An 18252-nucleotide genomic window follows, 5' to 3' on the forward strand; every position below is an offset into this window, starting at 1 on the left:
GTTTTTTGCCTAGGATTCCAGTCTAAATAATTCTTACTTTGCCTACCCTCAACAATGGCAGTTGGCTAAAAAATGCTTCCTCTTTAAATACAAACTAGTATCTATCTTCCCCTTCATTAAATATGATCTTCTGGGTACTGTGAAGCAGCTGCAAGGACTAGAGATTGTAGGATGCTGTAAAGTTACAAATGCTTATAAATAAATAAATAAAAAGAAAAAAAGAAAAGAAAAAGAGTTCTAAGTGAAATCCACTAACAGCTTTTCACATTGTTACTATGAAAAGCCTCAAAACTGTTCCTAGAGTGATTCATAACCCACACCAAATTCTAAATCACAGGGATTTTCTTATGAAGCAGTTACTTGATCAGGAATATATTTTGCAACCAGCTTCCCAGCTTGCAACAGTCTGCTTACCCATACGTCAACAGAACAAATAACTACGCTTCTTCAAAAGGTGGCTAAGTAACTATATGCACTGCTAAGCAATTTACCATTCTTGATTAGGTAAACTAAATCAAATGAAAAAACAAAACTAGTGATTTCTCAAAGCCAAGTACTTTCACTTCCTATATATATTTAAAAGATGAATAGTCTTCCAGTCTCTAGCAGAGAACAGAGGCAAAACTGTTCTCTTGGGTCATGGAATACCAGTTTTGTGGCTCTCACTGCAGCCTTCTCACTCTGTCAAAGGGAAAAAAGATGAAAGAAATACTCTGCTCACATTTACTCATAGATACTTACAGTAAAAAAAGATTATTAGCTGATGTCTGTACATTACGTATTAAAGGAATTCATACTCACGTTTCTGCTAAAACCCCAAGAATTGTTGACAGACATCTACTGCATCTCTTGATAATTCATTATGTGTTAAGAAACTACTATCTCCACTGAATCATAGACTACTGGTTTGGATTTGCTTTTTCAGCTTTCATTTCCACATATGAGATCCTCCAATGCCTTTTTCTCTAACACTGAAAAGCTCCTCAGAATCAGATGTATTTTCCTGAGTTTATAATATATTTAAAAACACAAACTGACCAAACTGTCTCCAACCTTCCCTTTACTTAAGATAAGAAGACTTAGTAAACCTTAAAGGTCGTTTTTCAAACTTTCTTTCATTTTGTAGATCTTTTCTTGGATGTACTCAATTTTTCATGCTTTACTAGCACGGATTATGTTATCTCAAATCGACTCTACACAGAGCTGCATAGCCAGTCCCAAGTGAAGTTTGCATAGTACCAAAGCACAGACATTCATGGTCATTTACTGGAAAACTGTGGGGAGAAAACTCAGTCGATTCAAAAAGTCCCAGGATTTTACCCTTTATTTCTGAGTTTTTGTAAGAATGAAACTCCATATATGGAAAAAAAAATACAATTTTTCTGCATCATTTTCATCACGGCCATTGCTGACATTTGAAAAAAAAAAAAAAGCTCTAACTTTATTCTACTCAGATGTTCTCAAAGATATGCTTGAAACTGTACATATTATTATTTTTTTTACAACTCCTTTAACAATGAAAAATGGTATGAGAAATTCTGACCTGTCAAAGCTCTGCAGCCACCCTATTACTGCCACGAAATTCCTCATGTTTTCAGGAGCAGTCATTACAATAATGTTGCAGGTCTGCAGCCCAGCAACATGATATTGCTGGTGCTTGTGCCAGCCAACAGGCTTGGGTCTGGCTTTGCAAGAATTCAGCACTGAGGTCTGTCAGGTTTTGCCTGGCTGGTGCTATTGGTTTCATTTCCACTTATCTTTGTTTTCTTAGAATCACAGAACCATAGAATGGTTTCAGTTGGAAGGGATCTTTAAGATCATCTCATTTCAACCCCCCTGCTACAGGCAGGGATATCTCCCACTAGAACAGGTTGATCAAGGCCCCAACCACCCTGGCTTTGAACACCTCCAGGGAGGGGGTATCCACAACCTAGCTGGGCAAAACAGACTTTTCTACAACCAGACTTTTTGGATGGATAGTAGAAACTATCAGTTACTTATGTAGAATGGCAAATTTTTATCAAACATGATTAAAGAAGTAATGTAGAGAAATCTGCCCAATATATCAACAGAAACTTTGAGAAGCAGAGATATAGGATGAGGCTATAGGCAAAGAACTGTAAGAGGCGAGACATAAACTGGCACTGTGGGGCCTACGTATACAAACAACTTTCTAGTTAAAGAAATGCAGACCTGGAAGTGGGTGAAAGTAGCTTTAGCATTTAGGGTTAACAAAGAGAACATCTAAACTATGTAAAATGCACATGTTTTTAATATGACATGAATTTGTTGGCCAGTGAAGGAAAACCAATGGTGGCAAACACAAGAAAACTCCCCCAGCTGGATCCTAGAGTGAGGAAGAAGCATTTCTGGTGAAGGATTGTAAGTGCTGAGGGCTCACCAGATCCCCTGATGTGCTAGGCTGAAGTTACCAGCATTAGTACCAGTGGGAAGGTGAACACAACACCAGACAAAGCAGGAGTTACAAGATGCATGGATTAAAAAAAAAATACATTACTATAAAGAACCTTTTTTCTTTCTTTTTTTTTTTTTTTTAAAAAAAAAAAAACAGCCGTAATCATTTCTTCATTTTCTTTCTCTGTAATTTCTGTAATTATTAGACCTGGAGTAACACTAATTATTTGATTAGACTGTTAAGAAAATGGTCTCCATGCATTCTGAAGAGTTCCCTGTAACAACACAACTGAAATATCTTTTCATATCATAAATTGATATTTTTTTTTTAAATGAAAAATGATTAAAGTGCTGCGAGAATGCTGGAAAAAAAAGAAAAAAAAAACAAACAAAAAACAACCCAAAACCAACAAAACAACCAAACAATATGATACAAGCATTTCTGGTTAATAAGCGCAATGCTTCTAGGTTTTTACATCCTGACGTAAAATACAATAATCCTGGCTCATAGAGTTCTGACTAAGATGCCCTTAACAAGATGGGATATAGATTATTTTAAAGATAGCTTGTACTCTGCCTAGCTTTATAGGTTGGCATTGAAAGAACTTAAAACAGTAAATATTCAAAGCACTTCAGCAACACTGAGCATACAAAGATAAAAGTGATCCTTGTAGATTTCTGTCATATTATCATCACAGGTATTTGTTTGGAATAGATGATGCAAACCTAATTACTAGCACAGCTTTGAGAAAAGCTTTAAGTTTCACAGCAGAGTGGCCAGATGTTTTTTTAAATTATTAAATCATAATTTAATTCTTAATATCATCATTTTAAAAGTCATCTTCTTTTTCACATCCTTCATATTGAATGAAAAAGAAGAAGACAAGAAACTCTTTAAACTAAGAATTATTTTCCAAAGAATTCCATTGTTTGGCTTTGGGTAATACTCTGGATTATTCCCAGAAGCCACTAGGGCACTAAGCCTCTCTTACATTAAGAAAACGAATTGTTGAAGTATAGAGAAACATTTTGTTCCCATTTCTACTTCTGTAAACCTCCTGCAGTCATCAGGGCTGCAATTTTATAAATCAGTGTAAAATTTGAATACCATGAGATCGATTAGTGTGAAGGCAAAACACATGATAACAAGCTTTCATTCAGTCATAAAGATCACCCTGACATGGAACCCCGAAGGTGATCGGAGAGTGACTGAGTGTGATGCCCATACCTTTGACTATTCCCTTTTATCCTTTTTCTTCTTCAGTTTCCTCTGCCATCATTCCATGCTCATGAGCTGGTGTGAAACAGAGCTCAATAATGGAGGAATCACTGCAAGGAGGATATCCCAAGCTTCCCCTATAGTCTCATTTCAAAGTCAGAAGTTTATCGTGACCAGTGATCGTAAACGAGGCACCAAACCAAGAAGAAACAAGGCTGCTTTCATGCTAACCACCCACAGACTGCTACAGGCACGGCTTAACTCAGTAGTTTTCCAGTGGCTAGCCCAGCTCCAGAAAATAGCCATCTTTCATTTAGATCTTCTTTTCAGCTTTTCAGTAGACTATGAGAAACCAGAGCTGGAAACTCTAGATTTACAGAGAGAATTTGCAGGAGACTTTAGGATTAAATTGCAAACATTTTTTGCAGTAGATTAAGAATGCAATTTTCTGGAAGATCACTTTGTTTAGATTTATTTATTTATTTTCAAAATGGAAATAATGCGAATGTGATGAGTAAGAATGCTTAATAACAGCTGAAACTATATTTAAAGAAGAAATAGCATCTTACCCAATGAGCTATTATTTAGGACGCTCTCCAAATGCTTGACCATGGCTTCAGTATCACTGTCCTGAGGGTAAATGAAATAATGAACAACATTAGTGTGACCAAAATCCTAAATTAAAACATAGTGTACAGAGGCATGATCCCACAAACATAAAGGATGCTAGTTACATCAGAGTGTCAGTACTAGACTACAAGAAGGTGAATACATTGTTCACAACTTTTTAAATCTATTCTTCCCTTAAAGCAAATGTTTAGGAATGGTGTTCTATAAAAGCAATTATTTAAGTCAGATGTCTAGCAGAACACAAGCATGTAGGACAGTTATGTTTGTAGCTTAAAGAATATGTTTATTTCTGAGGTTGGTGTGCAATATTTGAAAATATACCAGCATTTTATTATTGGTTGTCCTTGAAATATCTATAATAAGATTCGAAAAGGAAAGTATAGATTTCATAACCATTCCAAAATTTCTTAGACTTACCATATTTACCACTGCAAATTAATACCTATGTTTCATTTAACTGCACCTACTCACGTATTTTGTAACAATGAATAATTGAGACTTTAATTAGGAAAAGATTTTAGACCTTTTCTATTTTGAGTTTTCTGCTACAAGGCAGATAATTAACAGTTTTGCCACGATAACTTTCACATGAAATGTTAGTCATGTTCTTTGATGAAATTTAAGATCTGGCCATTAAGAAAATATTGAGCTCTAGAAAGCACATCACATTACATTAGAATGGAAGAGGATGCCAAGTCAGGCACAAGGAACCTAGCAAAACAGCTCTGGGGTAACAATGCACAGACTACCCACTGTGCTGATCCATTGGATCTATAATTCACTGGAGGTGTGATGATAATTTATACTATATCACTGGAGCTACAATTTATGCCAGTTGATTATCTGACTTGATGATCTCAGGAGCAACCTGGAAACTGGAAATAGGGAGATAATGTACAGCATTACTAGACTTTTAAATAGTGAAGAGGGCTAATTTGCTATTAATATTATCACTAAAAGAAAGCACAAAGATCAAAGAGATAAACTGCAGTAGAAAGCTTCTCAGCTAAATCAAAGCAAATGTGAAACTTTCATGGTTCACTGACTTCTCAAGATGAAACCCCTTCTATGTTTCCTATTTTCCAATTTATTTTTAGTAATAGTTTCTTGTTCTCTTTCACATTGTTTCTCGTGCAATTAGAAACCCTCCTTAAAACAAAAAACTAAAGAATAAAGAATAGAAAAGAGCCATTGGCTCAAGAAGCTAGAAATCTGGAAACATAACTGACAAATTCTTGCTTGAAATCTGGCAATCTGCATATAAGCTGCAAAAGAGAAGGAAAAAGGACACTGAACTCCAGTGTTACAACCAACACAACCAAGATGAGATGTTCACGTGCGTAGGGCTTATAACTGGTGAAAATTCCACATCTACAAGTGGGCAATGCAGTTGAGATCACACAAACTGTATTTAAAGTTAGCAACAAATACAAAGTAGATGCCTCAGCTCCCATCCTAAAACTTTCAATTATACCAATTAAGTGCCTGACTGCACCTTCTTATATGAAAAGGTATCATTTCATAAGGCCACTACTCCATCTATCATGACGTCTGTGGGATTCTAACATAGCAGGAATTAAGAGCTTCAATCCCTTTTAACATTATGCATCCCAACGTGTTATTCAATTAGATGACTTGTCTGACCCCCTACTACTGCATGAACTACTGCACAAATATCAGAGGGTGAGGGTTTTTTTTTTAATTTTTGGTTGAAGTAATGGGGTCGCCATTAAGCACTACCAGACATAGCATTTCTGCACTCCATCTGCACAAAATTAATGAGTAAAGCAATCTTGACATTGGATAATTGAGAAGTTAGCAATGATTAAAAAGGTAAATACCTTCCAGGTCCTTGTCCTGTACTATAGTGGATTGACTTTCAAAAGCTTAATTTGTAAAGGTATTTTTGAAGAAAGAGTTAAAGAGTATGAATTCTATCATAGAAACAGGAGTGGGAGTTTTGGTATTAAGTAGATGACTGCTGAAGCAATGCCCTGCTACACTCTAGCAAGATCAAATTTATTCTGGTAGGATTTGAAGCTTATTATTAAAGTTGAGCATGATACCACCTACCTTTGAGTGGGATTCATCTCACATAACTGTTGACATCCAGAATGAAGATGCCCCATGCATGCTAATAACTGCAGATCTCTTTACAATCACCAGAGAGAGAGGTACCTCTCATCATATTCAATATGACCCACACATTAGGTGTTCTTGCCAAGATAAAATTATTCCTTAAAAACGTGTATTTCTCCTAACTGTATAAAGTTTATACTCAGTTAGGTCAGACATGGGAGTACAGCTAAGTCCAATCTGCTTTGTCTTCATGCTTCCTGCAGAATTTTTTACTCAAGAAAGGGAAAAGACAAAATTCTTTTCAATCCCCAGGAAAAAGAAAAGGTGATTGTTTCAATACCCCCAGAGACAGTTCTGTCATATCTAAGATGCTAGTCAATAGGAAAGAAAATAAATTCAGGCTATTTGCTTCTTTGATAAAAAGTCATGAGGAACAAATGCTCTGAGAGGGTGTGCTTTCCAACTCAGCCTGGGGAAGCCAATTTGCAGAGGACCAGTGCACGGTGTGCGCACAGACTGCTGATAAAGCAAAGCCACACAGCCTGGAGGAGCTGGATCCTGACAGGAGACGTCAGTGGGACAGCTCTTCCAACCTTACACCAGTCCTTGTCACCACTGAAATCTCAATCACTACAAAATGACTGAATGACATTGCTCAAATCTTGCTGTCAACACCTGATTTATTCTGCATTATTGAGAAATCTATTTTTATCTTCTGCCCTTTGTTAATTCTAAGCACCAGTCTGCCTTTTCAAAAACAGTATTGATTGACACTTAATGATATTGCCAATGAAAGTTGAATGAAAATTTTAACAGGCTTTCTAAAATAGAAAAATGGGAAGAAAAAAAACCCCAACATGTAAAGACTGATAAAAGTGAGCAATAATTTATTTTTAAGATTCCACTGTGGTAGATTTTTCAAGCAACAGTTCTTGGATTTTTGAGTGTTGTGAGTAAACACAGATGCAGCAAAGTGCAACAAAGCATCGCCTCAGATATTACACTGATTTCCAACACACACTATTTCTTAAGACCACTATTGTATTCACTGTTAGAAATTGCTGTGTGTTTAGTTTGAAAAGTGAGAGGACACGTCAAGATTGAATGAGGTGTTTATGAGTAAACTTCAAGTTTAACTGGATGAGAGAATTTCAGGATTAAACGCCAATGTGGCAGAAGTAGCATTCTGATTTCTCACAAAGGTATTTAATTTCTGCCTTAAAAGCTACATCTTAAAATACCAATTCATTCAAAAATTTCAAGGAATATTAAAAGTCATTCATAATTTAATGAAGAGTTTTAGCAAACTTGGTTGGTTCTATAGAATACAAACAGCAGCATATTCTACTCTTTTGCATACTTTTGCACATTAATCTCACCAGCATTTCTCATCCTAAGCAAAACCAGACAGTACAGTTCAGAAGCACTGCAGCAAAATGTTTTAAGTTGATGGCCCAGCATAGAGAGTAATTGTTCCTGAATGCCTCAGGAAGATCCATTTTCAGAACTGACTTGGCCATTTAAGTTCATTGATTTCACTGAGACTTGATCACTGAAGACAGGATTCATTGCAGCTCTTTCTGATCAGATCTAAATTAGGTGCCTTTTCCAATAATCTTCAACCTTCAAACGGAGAGTTTCTGGTGGCAACCTTACCTGGCAAAGCTACTTTAAGTCCTTCAATAATAAGTTTATTTTTATTTACACTTTGTAAGATTCTTGGGAAATTTTAGAGATGTGCTGATCAAGACTTGCTGTTGTTAACGCTCACTGTTATCACACTATACTGGAAAATATGATTAATATCATATTAATATATGATAATAAGACAGGAAGATGGAATTCAGACCCTCTGCTTGAAGTATTCTTTCAGCTTTAACTTAACTCAGGTATAACTAACATTACATGAGAGAACCCCACTCTGTGTTTATGGCTACAAGGAAATTTACTGATAGCAATCCACCTTAAGGCATTCATGGGAGTATGGCCCGTAATCTTGAAGAAATGAAAGAATCTTTCACATCAATGCATATGTATAATTCATTTAAAAAATACTCCTACAACTAATTCACGATGCTGATATAGACACACATTCCTTACAAAAGCAAATTTCAGTAATATCAGTAGGAGAAAATCTTGGAAGGGATTTTCCCTAAGAAAACATTAAATGCGTACTGTTTCCCCAAAGGTCTCTCACACACCTGGTGATCTGCCTTAGATACAGTATGTGTCACTTCCACATCCTCCTCCGTTTCACTGTCTTCTGAACAGGATTCAAACTCTTCATTATAATATTCTTCTGCAATTTGTGGGTCTTCAGGGATCTCTAGAGGAAATTAAGAGTTCATAGTGTTATGTAGACAGACAATATTCATGATCTTAGAAAGATGCAATGGATTTTACATCGCTCATCACTAACAGCACATTCTGAATTTGAAAATTTTTCGATAGGTTACCAAATTAAAATGTTCATCTTTGATGGCATGATAAGCTGCCTCTGTCAAAAGGTCACATCCTAATCACATGGAAATTAATGACCTCAGAAGATCTATACTGAGTTTGGGGTGAAATCAATGAACCATAGAATAACTCAGACTGGAAGATAGCTCAGGGATCATCTAGTTCAGCCTCACTCAGAACATGGTCAGCTTTTACTGAATCCAGCTTTTGTGAGCTGAAATTATGCCCCAGTTTGGTTTTCTCTAAAATATGTTACTTCCCTAGGCCTGCTTACCACACCGTGGCATCCTGGCTCCTATCAGGAACAGTGAGGTGAGCAGGACTAGGGAAGGAATCCTGCCCCTGTACTCGGCATTGGTGAGGCACCACCTCGAGAACTGTGTCCAGTTCTTAACACAGAAAGGACACTCAGGTGCTGGAGCAGGTCCAAAGAAAGGAAACAGGGCTTGTGAAAGGCTTGGAGAATATGCTCTACAAGGAGCAACTAGATGAACTGGGGCTGTTTAGTCTGGAGAAAAGGAGGCTGAGGGGAGACTTCACTGCTCTCTTCAAATACCTCAAAGGTAACTACAGTGAGAGCAGTGTTGGTCTCTTACAGCTGACAGGTGACAGGACAAGGGGAAATGGCCTCAACTTGTGCCAGGGGAGGTTTAGGTTGGATATCAGGAAAAGCAACTTTCTGTACAGAAAGGGCCGTGAAGCACTGCAATAAGCTCCGCAGTGAGGTGGTTGAGTCACCAACCCTGGATGTGTTTAAAAAACATTTGGATGTGGTGCTTGGGAACATGGAGGGCTGTTGGAGTTGGGGTAGTGTCATTAGGTTGTACTTGGACTCGATGAGTTTTGGGGTCTATTCCAACCTGAGCAACTGTACGATTCTATGATACGTATCCTGTGATGTATATAATGGCTAGATTAAATTGGAAATAACATACATCAGACTCTGTAAGCAGTGAGTTAGTAAAACGGCTTGAGGTCAGATTGCACCTTCTTCAGTGAGCTGTCCTTTCTCAGCAAAAGCCCTTAAGCACTTGTTCAGTTTTAAACAGAGGCCAGACTGGTGACTATGAAAATAAACAGCAGGATCCCTGTTTTTCTGAACAGAAAGCTTCAATGCAAAGAGTTGTCCATTGGAAGCACGGGTCAATGACAGAGATGAGACCAGAGCAGAAGGAAGACCAGCTCGGTGGCTGTCCCATTGATAGCCTTTAGCATTTGTGCAGGGAGGTGATCCAGGAGAGTTAACTCTTCTGCTTTATTCCAGGCAGTGCTTACTGACTTATTATCGAGACAATTTTTGTGCAAGCCCCAGTACAGCATTTTTATGCTATCAGTTATCAAATATAAAATGTTGCTTAGACTTCCCTGGCTGATATTACTTTAAGAAATGTTAGCTTAAGATAAAAAACAATTCAATATCAAGCTATTGTAAATCACTATAGTCATAACGTCAGCTAATGCTGATTTCTCCCATTCTCCCAATTAAGTCTACCTCTTTAAATCATACAGTTATAAAACCATAGAATGACTTGGTTTGGAAGCATAGGAAGAACATTGCTGAACACAAGTATGTGGTCACTTCCAGACACAGTGAACATTTGTCTTTCTTTCCATCAGGGAGGCTGTCATTCCTGTTATTACTCTAATTTTATTAGGTTCATCTGCATGCTATTTATATGTCTATAAGCATTTACATAGCTATGAATCAGCCTATTATATTGGAAACACTACACTACATTAGTGTTTTCTGACCCTCCCATGCTCTACATTTGCTTACTGCTGTTCAAAAAAACACAATCCTCCCCTTATCAAATGAACAAGGTACAAAAATCACAATTTAAATGCTTAAGCTACAGTAGGGCTCTACACTTTATCAGTAGTTCACAACCAGGCCTTAACTAAGCCTCATAAATCTAAACTACCCAAGGAAGCTGGCACTAGCTGAATCCTACTTTCACACCAGCTTTTGCATCCTTGCCACAATTTCTCACTTTACCATTTGTAATGTTGTTTTGACAGCTATACAAAGATGGTCATTTAATCCAAGTTCAGTTCAATTCAGACTCTATGAGAGATATTCCAGGATACAGATGTTTACTGGCTCCAATTCAGAACCTGTTTCAAGTGACATTTCTTCACAGAAAACAGCATGTCCAATGGATAGGAGCTTGGGAGTTAAATACAACAAGGCTTTAGAACTACTTTTTGTCATGACAAAGATCTTCAAATAACAAACTCATTTAGAATGCACAGTTCATTGAAGTTTCTACTAAATAGAACCAACTCCCCATTGCCCACTTGCTACAGATGCAGAAGCATAACATTTTCTGCTGAATTAATTTGGGTACAGAAGTGCTTACTTAGTTGAGATCTAGGATCCAACAAATCTCAAGAACACAAAAGCTGGCTGTAGCACAGCAGACATAAGTCACCATGCCTCAGAATTTGTTTGGATGCTACACCACAGCACTGAAGAGCTGTACAGAGTGAGACACTGAGTAAACAGCTGGGACTGATTCACCTCTGCTAAGCTGGAGCGAACAAGCCAGGAGAAATCCAAGTCCACCTCTTCATAAACGCTCGCTGTTCTCCGTCTTTCAGTGCAGTGCAGATAACTGAGTGAGCTGGGTTTTTGGCTCAGGAAAGATGCTGCAAGGTAAGGCTGGTCCCAACACAATGCCATTTTTACATTTACAGGCCATCCTCTAGGATGTTTGCTACCTGAGTTCTCCTATAAGCCTTGATATTTTGTCTTACGTACATACGTAGTGTACGTACATATTGGTAGGCAGCCTTGGTACAGCATTGCGAGACTCAATATTTGCAAAATATATTAGGTAATGGAAAAAGAGCTCAGAATATTCCATTATTATAACTTAAGATAACACAGATTGTTTGCTTGTTTATTTGTTTTCCATGCAGGACAAGGTTAACAATGTCCATCAGACAGATCTGTCATCCATTGGCCAGCTACAAAGGAGAAATGCAACCATGTCGATGGTAGGGCGTTGAAACTGGATGATCTTTAAGATCTTTTTCAACACAAAACATTCTGTGATTAAGATCTGAGTTTCATTGCTCAGAAAGTCTACGGAAGCTTTTGTCCATCTTCTAAAGTAGGCTGAAAAAGAGTTGGAGTTGGAAAAGGCATTGTTTAGGAAATGAACTAAGGGATGTAACAGGACTTTTGTGTTCAAAAATCATTTGTATCATCCTTTAGCCTAAATACAAAAGGACTGTGTGGTCAATAAAAGAACTATGTTTTGACAGAACCATGTACTGCATAGATGTAAAGAAAAACGTTTTGTTCTAAATGAAAGCCAGATATATAGCTAAAGTTAAACACTAATATTTTGCTATCCAGTTTTTAGCATTGTAAGAAGGAAAGAAGCTTTGATTTACCTATGGACTTCACTGAGTCATAATTTGCCTACTGCAGAATGTTTCAGAAAAAAATGGAGATAAAGGGGGTCATTATTGCTTCACATTAAAAATGAAGTTGTTACTTGAAAGAATTTTTTCAAAGAAAAATTATTATTATTATTTTAACTTGAATGAGGTTTCCAGGAAAAACATCTTATTTCAAGAACACAGCTCCTTTTCCACAAGCCTTCAACCCCCTGACATTTTATCAGTATATCCGCAAGCTGAGCATGAGAGAAAGAGATGTTGCTAAAAGGAGTTGTTAACAAAAGCGAACAGCACGTAGGCGCACTTTTATCACATTTTTTTCCCATGATTTTCTTAGTTTTGTTTTTTTCTTCCTTCTGATTTTCTAGTGGTCAAACAAAATGGGAGTTCTGGTAGGCAGTGGGAATTACATGATGCCATACTGCCTTTCAAGCATAGCTTAGATTTCATCAAAACTAAAAGTTTTCAAAATAATCAGAAATCCTTTTAGTGCTGACAGGTGAATGAAGAGAAAGAATGATATGGCAATATAGTTGATAACAGGGAGCACTTAGTGAGTCCTGAAAGCCATTTCTTTTATGCACAAAGAGGCACTATTACTGTAAAAGTTGCCTATTACTTGCACAGTGTCCAGCAGGAAGAGAGCAGGAGCTGTACATTAGAGGAAAAATGACCATCTTACACCATCAATTTAAAACTACATTACATACCGCTTTATTTTAAACTTTTTGATCAGTCAAAGTGTACTTTCAAAGAAAAAAATCAGTTTTCTTCTTGAATCTGCCTGACACTTTCCCTATCATTGTGATGACAGAGCTGGGAAGGAAAGAGTCCATATATCAATACAAAAAAGCCACTCCTTAAGAAAACCACTTCCTTATCCCTGAGATTCAGTTCAAGAATGCCATTTTCAAGAGATAAAATGGAGCTGTTTTCATGAAAGCAGAAAACATGGAACAGTTTCGATCTAAATCTGATATAAGCAGAGTGCACATGAGATTCTGGATGCACCAAAGATACATGTAAAGTATAATTAATTTTAGTTTAAGTGGTAATGTAAATTATGACAGATATACACAAAAACAATGACTGCAGCCAAGCAAATCTGCAAGTACTGAGACCCCCAACATCTAGATGTAATTAACTTGTGTAAATAAATGCATTTTCTAGATTGCAGGAACACCATCTGCAGATAAATGAACTAAGCACCTTTGTTGCTGTCATCCTCTCTTTTCCTCCAGATAGGGGTCTGACAGCCACAAGCACTGAATGTTAAGCTGGTAAAAACTTCAAACAAATTCAATATTTACAGCTATTTTTCAGAGCAAATTCTTATTCCCTTGGAATCAGTTCCAGATTCTTACATTGCCTCGCAATTTGGCCCAGCTCCCCAAAAATACTACTTGGTTTGTTAGATGAGTCACAAACAGCTGCAAGTAGATAGGCAAACCAAACGGCTTTGACAAAGGCTTTCTGGGGGCTTTAAGAGTAGAGTTCAATTCCCAAAGGCCTTCAAAGATGATAAAGCATTTTATTAAAAACTTGAAGATAAAGGACGATGATCATCGACATAAAAAGGACAATGCTGTTCTAAACAGGGGCTTCTAAACTACCAAAAACAGCAGGCATTCTAAAACTCCATAAAATTTCCAAGAATATCTCCAAGAATATTCTGTGGCTGCCCTCATGGAAAATGGGTGAACATGCTCACCTAATGCTCATGGAAAAGCAAGAAATGAGCTCTCCAAGGGCTTCCAGGTAACAATCACTTAGACAGTAAGAGTAGCACTTCAGTCAATTAAAAAATAATAATAATTAAAAATTAAATAATTTTCTTAATTGATTACTTTTTCTCTTTGTGGCTAAAACCTGTAAATTTTGTTAAATCTTGCTTGTGATAGAATAACCAAGCAGTGGAAACAAGAGACAGCTGAACATACTCCCAGTGTTCCTATGCCCTCAAACTGCATGAGTGGCAGGAATTCGGGCACCCCATTTGCAAAGGAGAAGTGAAGGACTTGGTAGATGCTAGAACTAAATAGCCAAGTTTCTCTCAGCAAGCATCTCATACTAAGATTTCAGCAAGTAGCAAACTGGGGATATACCTTATGATTTTGGAAATATTGCAGCTTGTAACACAGACCTGTACTTCTACAGCTACTACAGTACTCTACAGAACACTACTCTTGTGTGCTTACATACTTGCTAGCAGTTGCAGTCCTCACCTTCCTATAAAATTAACAGCAATGTAAATCAGTGCTCAAGAATATTCCTCAAGAATAAATACACGCTTTTCTATTACTCCAATAAACATGTGTGATATGTCTCAGGTTAGTTTCTCCAATTATTTTTATTCTCCCTTTCCAGTCCCTAGTTTGCATAGTTTAAATTGGACACGCAAAATGTAGCTTTCTGGCCCACCTACTTCAACCATGGTTCTGAGAAACTGTTAATGCAAGGACTTGTCATCTTTCTTGACAGAGGTGATCCATGTCAGAAACTCATTCAAACTTCAATGCTCAGCTCAGGAAAAGCTGTTTTTTCTTCAAATAGGAGATGCTGAGGACTTACTGGTTTTGCACAAAGTAGGGTAACCACATGAAACAGGAGGCCAATGGTTAGGACCAATGCAGAAATCACTGCAGCATTATCTTCTTAATTGAGACAAGTCTTCCTGGTTACAAAGGATAATATAATCCAGAAAGGTGCTTACTGCTACTTGCTGTAAACAGTATTCTGTTTTCTTTTGACTTACCAAGACTGAAAAACAAAACAAGACAGGGCTTTCATGAAAGCCTTTGAGCTGTGTGACAATACTTCAGAATTATCAGTTACCTGATCAGTATGCTTACATACTGTTTAACAGGCACCAGAGAAAATGTGCATGTGCAAATATGCATAAGAATGCATAGAAAAATATGACAAAATTTATTTACTATTTGAGAGTGAACTGAATTTTACTCACTTAAAATTCAAAGGACTATGCCTGTAACTTACAATTAGCAATGGAAATAGAGAAATAATGTATTCAATTACTGTAATGTACTTAGCTATTTTGGAATTGTAATGAAATCAGGGGTTTGCCAGATGTAATTTAGTGCAACATATTAATCCCAGGAATTGAACATGATGATAATCTCTGGAGCATAAAGAAATAAAAAGGAAGAGAATACAAACCAGAAAATTCCTGTAATATGTCCCTTTAAGTTATGTCTTAAGCTTTTACATTCTTTTTCTGTACAGATAATTTAAATACAGCAAGTAGTTAGCTTAAGATACTTTGCTCCTTTAACTTGACCCCTTTCCACATGCAAGCAAGTCTAATATAAGCAGAGGAGAAGATTATGTAAAGCTGTACCTCTTGTAGGGAGGGAATGAAATGGATCAGAAGGCAGGTGAAGCCCCAACATACAATGTACTGGCAAACATAAAATGCAAGATACAATGTTCTTTTAATGGTTCTTAGGTCCAGTCCTGTTATCCTGCATGGTCTTTTTCATTATAGCCATTTAAGTGCAGTGAGGACATGCCCTCAGAAATTGTTATAGATTTTCATATATAATTTATTATATACTTAAAAATACATCTCTTTCTCAGTCTTGTTTACCATGTCTTATTATCTGTGAAGCTGATATGAATATAAAGTGGCACATTTTGCTGCAAATGCCAGTGTGCAACTTCAAGTTTTTGTGACTGTTAGACTGTAGTTGATGAATTTAATATTCCTTGTAGCACCTGTGAAAAGTAAGGGATTTTGGTAGCCTTCAACCCAGTATCTTTCAGCTGCAAAAACTGATCCAAATCAGAAGGATCTAAGATTATGGTAAGGAAATGAGCGTATCTTTCAAACCTGTAAGAAGTACTGAGCAATCTGGAAGCATTTCTAGATATAGTTTATGGTTTTGCCATCAATTTCCAGGTAACTTCTACTGTAGAAACTGAATGAGAAACCTTGAACATTTAGCTATTACAGTTGTATAACAGGATTACACCTTGTTCTTCATGCATTATGCCACTGCAAAGACTGAGCTTCTCTACCTACAGCATTTTATGTGTAGCAAAGTAAGAAACCTTGGACATCCCACACTAATTTCCCACGATTAAGTACTTAAGTACATTTCTCTGGGTTCATTACAAATGAATCCCCATAGCTAGCCTTTCCTATTTATTAAATACATCTGCAACTGTACCGCTAGTCAGTAGCAACCAAGCTGTACAGAGAGCTGAGAAAAACTATGCTGTACAATCTGGCTTCATTAGGTAATAATGAAACTTACACAAAAGAAATTGCACAGAAATATTTTATGTGATGTAGAGACAGAGCTGCAATTTTCCATCCTAGCCCAGCGTATGGTAGCCCATAAAGAAAAGCTGCAGTGATCTACAAGTACAGCAGTAATCCATGGAAAAGATGAGCATCAGCATCAGAACAACTCTGATGCCAGCCAGGGCAATGCAATATTTTGGCCCAGGAACCACTTTCCACACAGAGAAGTGGGGAGATTTACAGAGCATACAGAACAGGCTGAATTCTTAAGGAGAGGTACATTACAGGTGATGCTAAGCCATAGGCTGGGCTCAGAGATCAAAATGAAGTCTGTACTCTTGCCATGGAACAGAAGCAAATGGTGGGGAACTGGTGCCACTGAGAGCAGCAATTCTGTAGCAGAGACAGAGAGCTGCCAAGGTAACAGCACTGAAATTATGTGTTCTCAATGCACAGCTTCCTCTCCTGGGTCACTGAAGCAAAAATAGCATAACTTGCTATTCACATAATTTTTTCACTGTTACCCACTCCCAAGTTAAAACTAGATCCCTTTCTTCCTGCGTACAAGTAATGCACAGATTTCTGTCAGTAAAAGCTTGTGTTTCTTTGATCCCACCCATCCAGGTTATTCATTTCAGGCTGGAGTAAGGCAGATAGTGAAGAACAGGTTCAAAGAACCCCAAAAGTAAGCAGGGGGACAGAAGGTAGCATGGCAGTGTGCAGCTCCCGTGAAAAAAGACTAAGTCAGCAAAATACAGCTGAGTGGAGTAATAGGGAATCTACTGTAGAAGAACAAATAGAATTCTGATGCTTACAAACAGCATTTTATACTGCCCACAGTATTTCTCTGTAAGTACTTTATGAACCAAATTATTTCTTTACGTTTCTGAAGATGCTTTAGAACCTGTGAACAGTCTGAATGGGCCTGTTCTGTAACAGACTGAGTTCTTCTCAACATTAAAAGCACTGGGTTCGCTTAGATGTCTTTCATACCCCCAAAAAGAAAACCTGCTTGATGACTAACAGATTAATCAACTATTTGCGACTTCATACAACTCTTTTAAATGTCTGTCAAGTGCACAGAGGTGCTAATTAGAATGAAAAATGTTCAAAAAATCTCTGCTGATTACATAAACAAACACAGAGAGAAGCTTAAACTTCCCAAGGAACTCCTCAGCAGTTAAGTTTATCCACCACAAAGTCCAAAACTTCAAAATGTCATCTTGATTTTCATTTATTGAACTACACAGCCTTGTTTTTCCATGCTTTCAAAAACTCTATTTACAACTGCTATAACTGGATAAAGATAACATGGTTTCTCAATCCCCTTACTAAAACTAAACACCAAGCACTGTATTTGACACCTTCCCCAAACACATACAATCATTTTTCATAATACCTTAGATAATTTTCAGTGAAAGCATAGTGTACAGTGTCCTATTATCAGTGTCTCTTTTTAACCCTTTAGGAGCCTTGTCTTTCAATCCTCCAAGCCTCTCCTTTCTCCCTTCCATTCCTTTCCCTTCTGCCCTTTCCCCACCCCTTTTCCTTCCTTTCTCTTTTCATTCCCTTCCCTTCCGTTTCTCTTCTCCCTTCACACCACAAATTTTTCAAGGACTTTAAAACATGAGCCAAAGATAGCTTGAGTATTCCTCCCTACCTCTTGGGACTGGGTACAATCCTTAGCTGTTCCCCACCAGCTTTTCCTATTTCTGAGAGGATTTTTAGTAGCAGCTTAAAGGCGGCTGCTGTTGAAGCTCCTTGGTATCCA

General features: G+C 37.4%; 1 protein-coding gene across 10 annotated transcripts in view; it reads right to left on the bottom strand.

Annotated features, from left to right (window-relative positions):
• Positions 1-18252, bottom strand: part of NEK11 (NIMA related kinase 11) — a 72255-nt gene that overhangs the window by 14120 nt on the left and 39883 nt on the right. For all 10 annotated transcript variants that reach the window (XM_085538270.1, XM_085538267.1, XM_015854045.2 and 7 more), the window contains 2 exons: positions 8545-8669; positions 4204-4264 (listed from right to left, as the gene is read on the bottom strand). In XM_085538270.1, the coding sequence (XP_085394396.1) occupies positions 4204-4264; positions 8545-8669 (186 nt within the window). The remainder of the gene's footprint in view (positions 1-4203; positions 4265-8544; positions 8670-18252) is intronic.

Source organism: Coturnix japonica, chromosome 2 (assembly GCF_054131305.1).
Source record: "Coturnix japonica strain WE chromosome 2, WE-NBRP24, whole genome shotgun sequence".
NCBI lineage: Eukaryota > Metazoa > Chordata > Aves > Galliformes > Phasianidae > Coturnix > Coturnix japonica.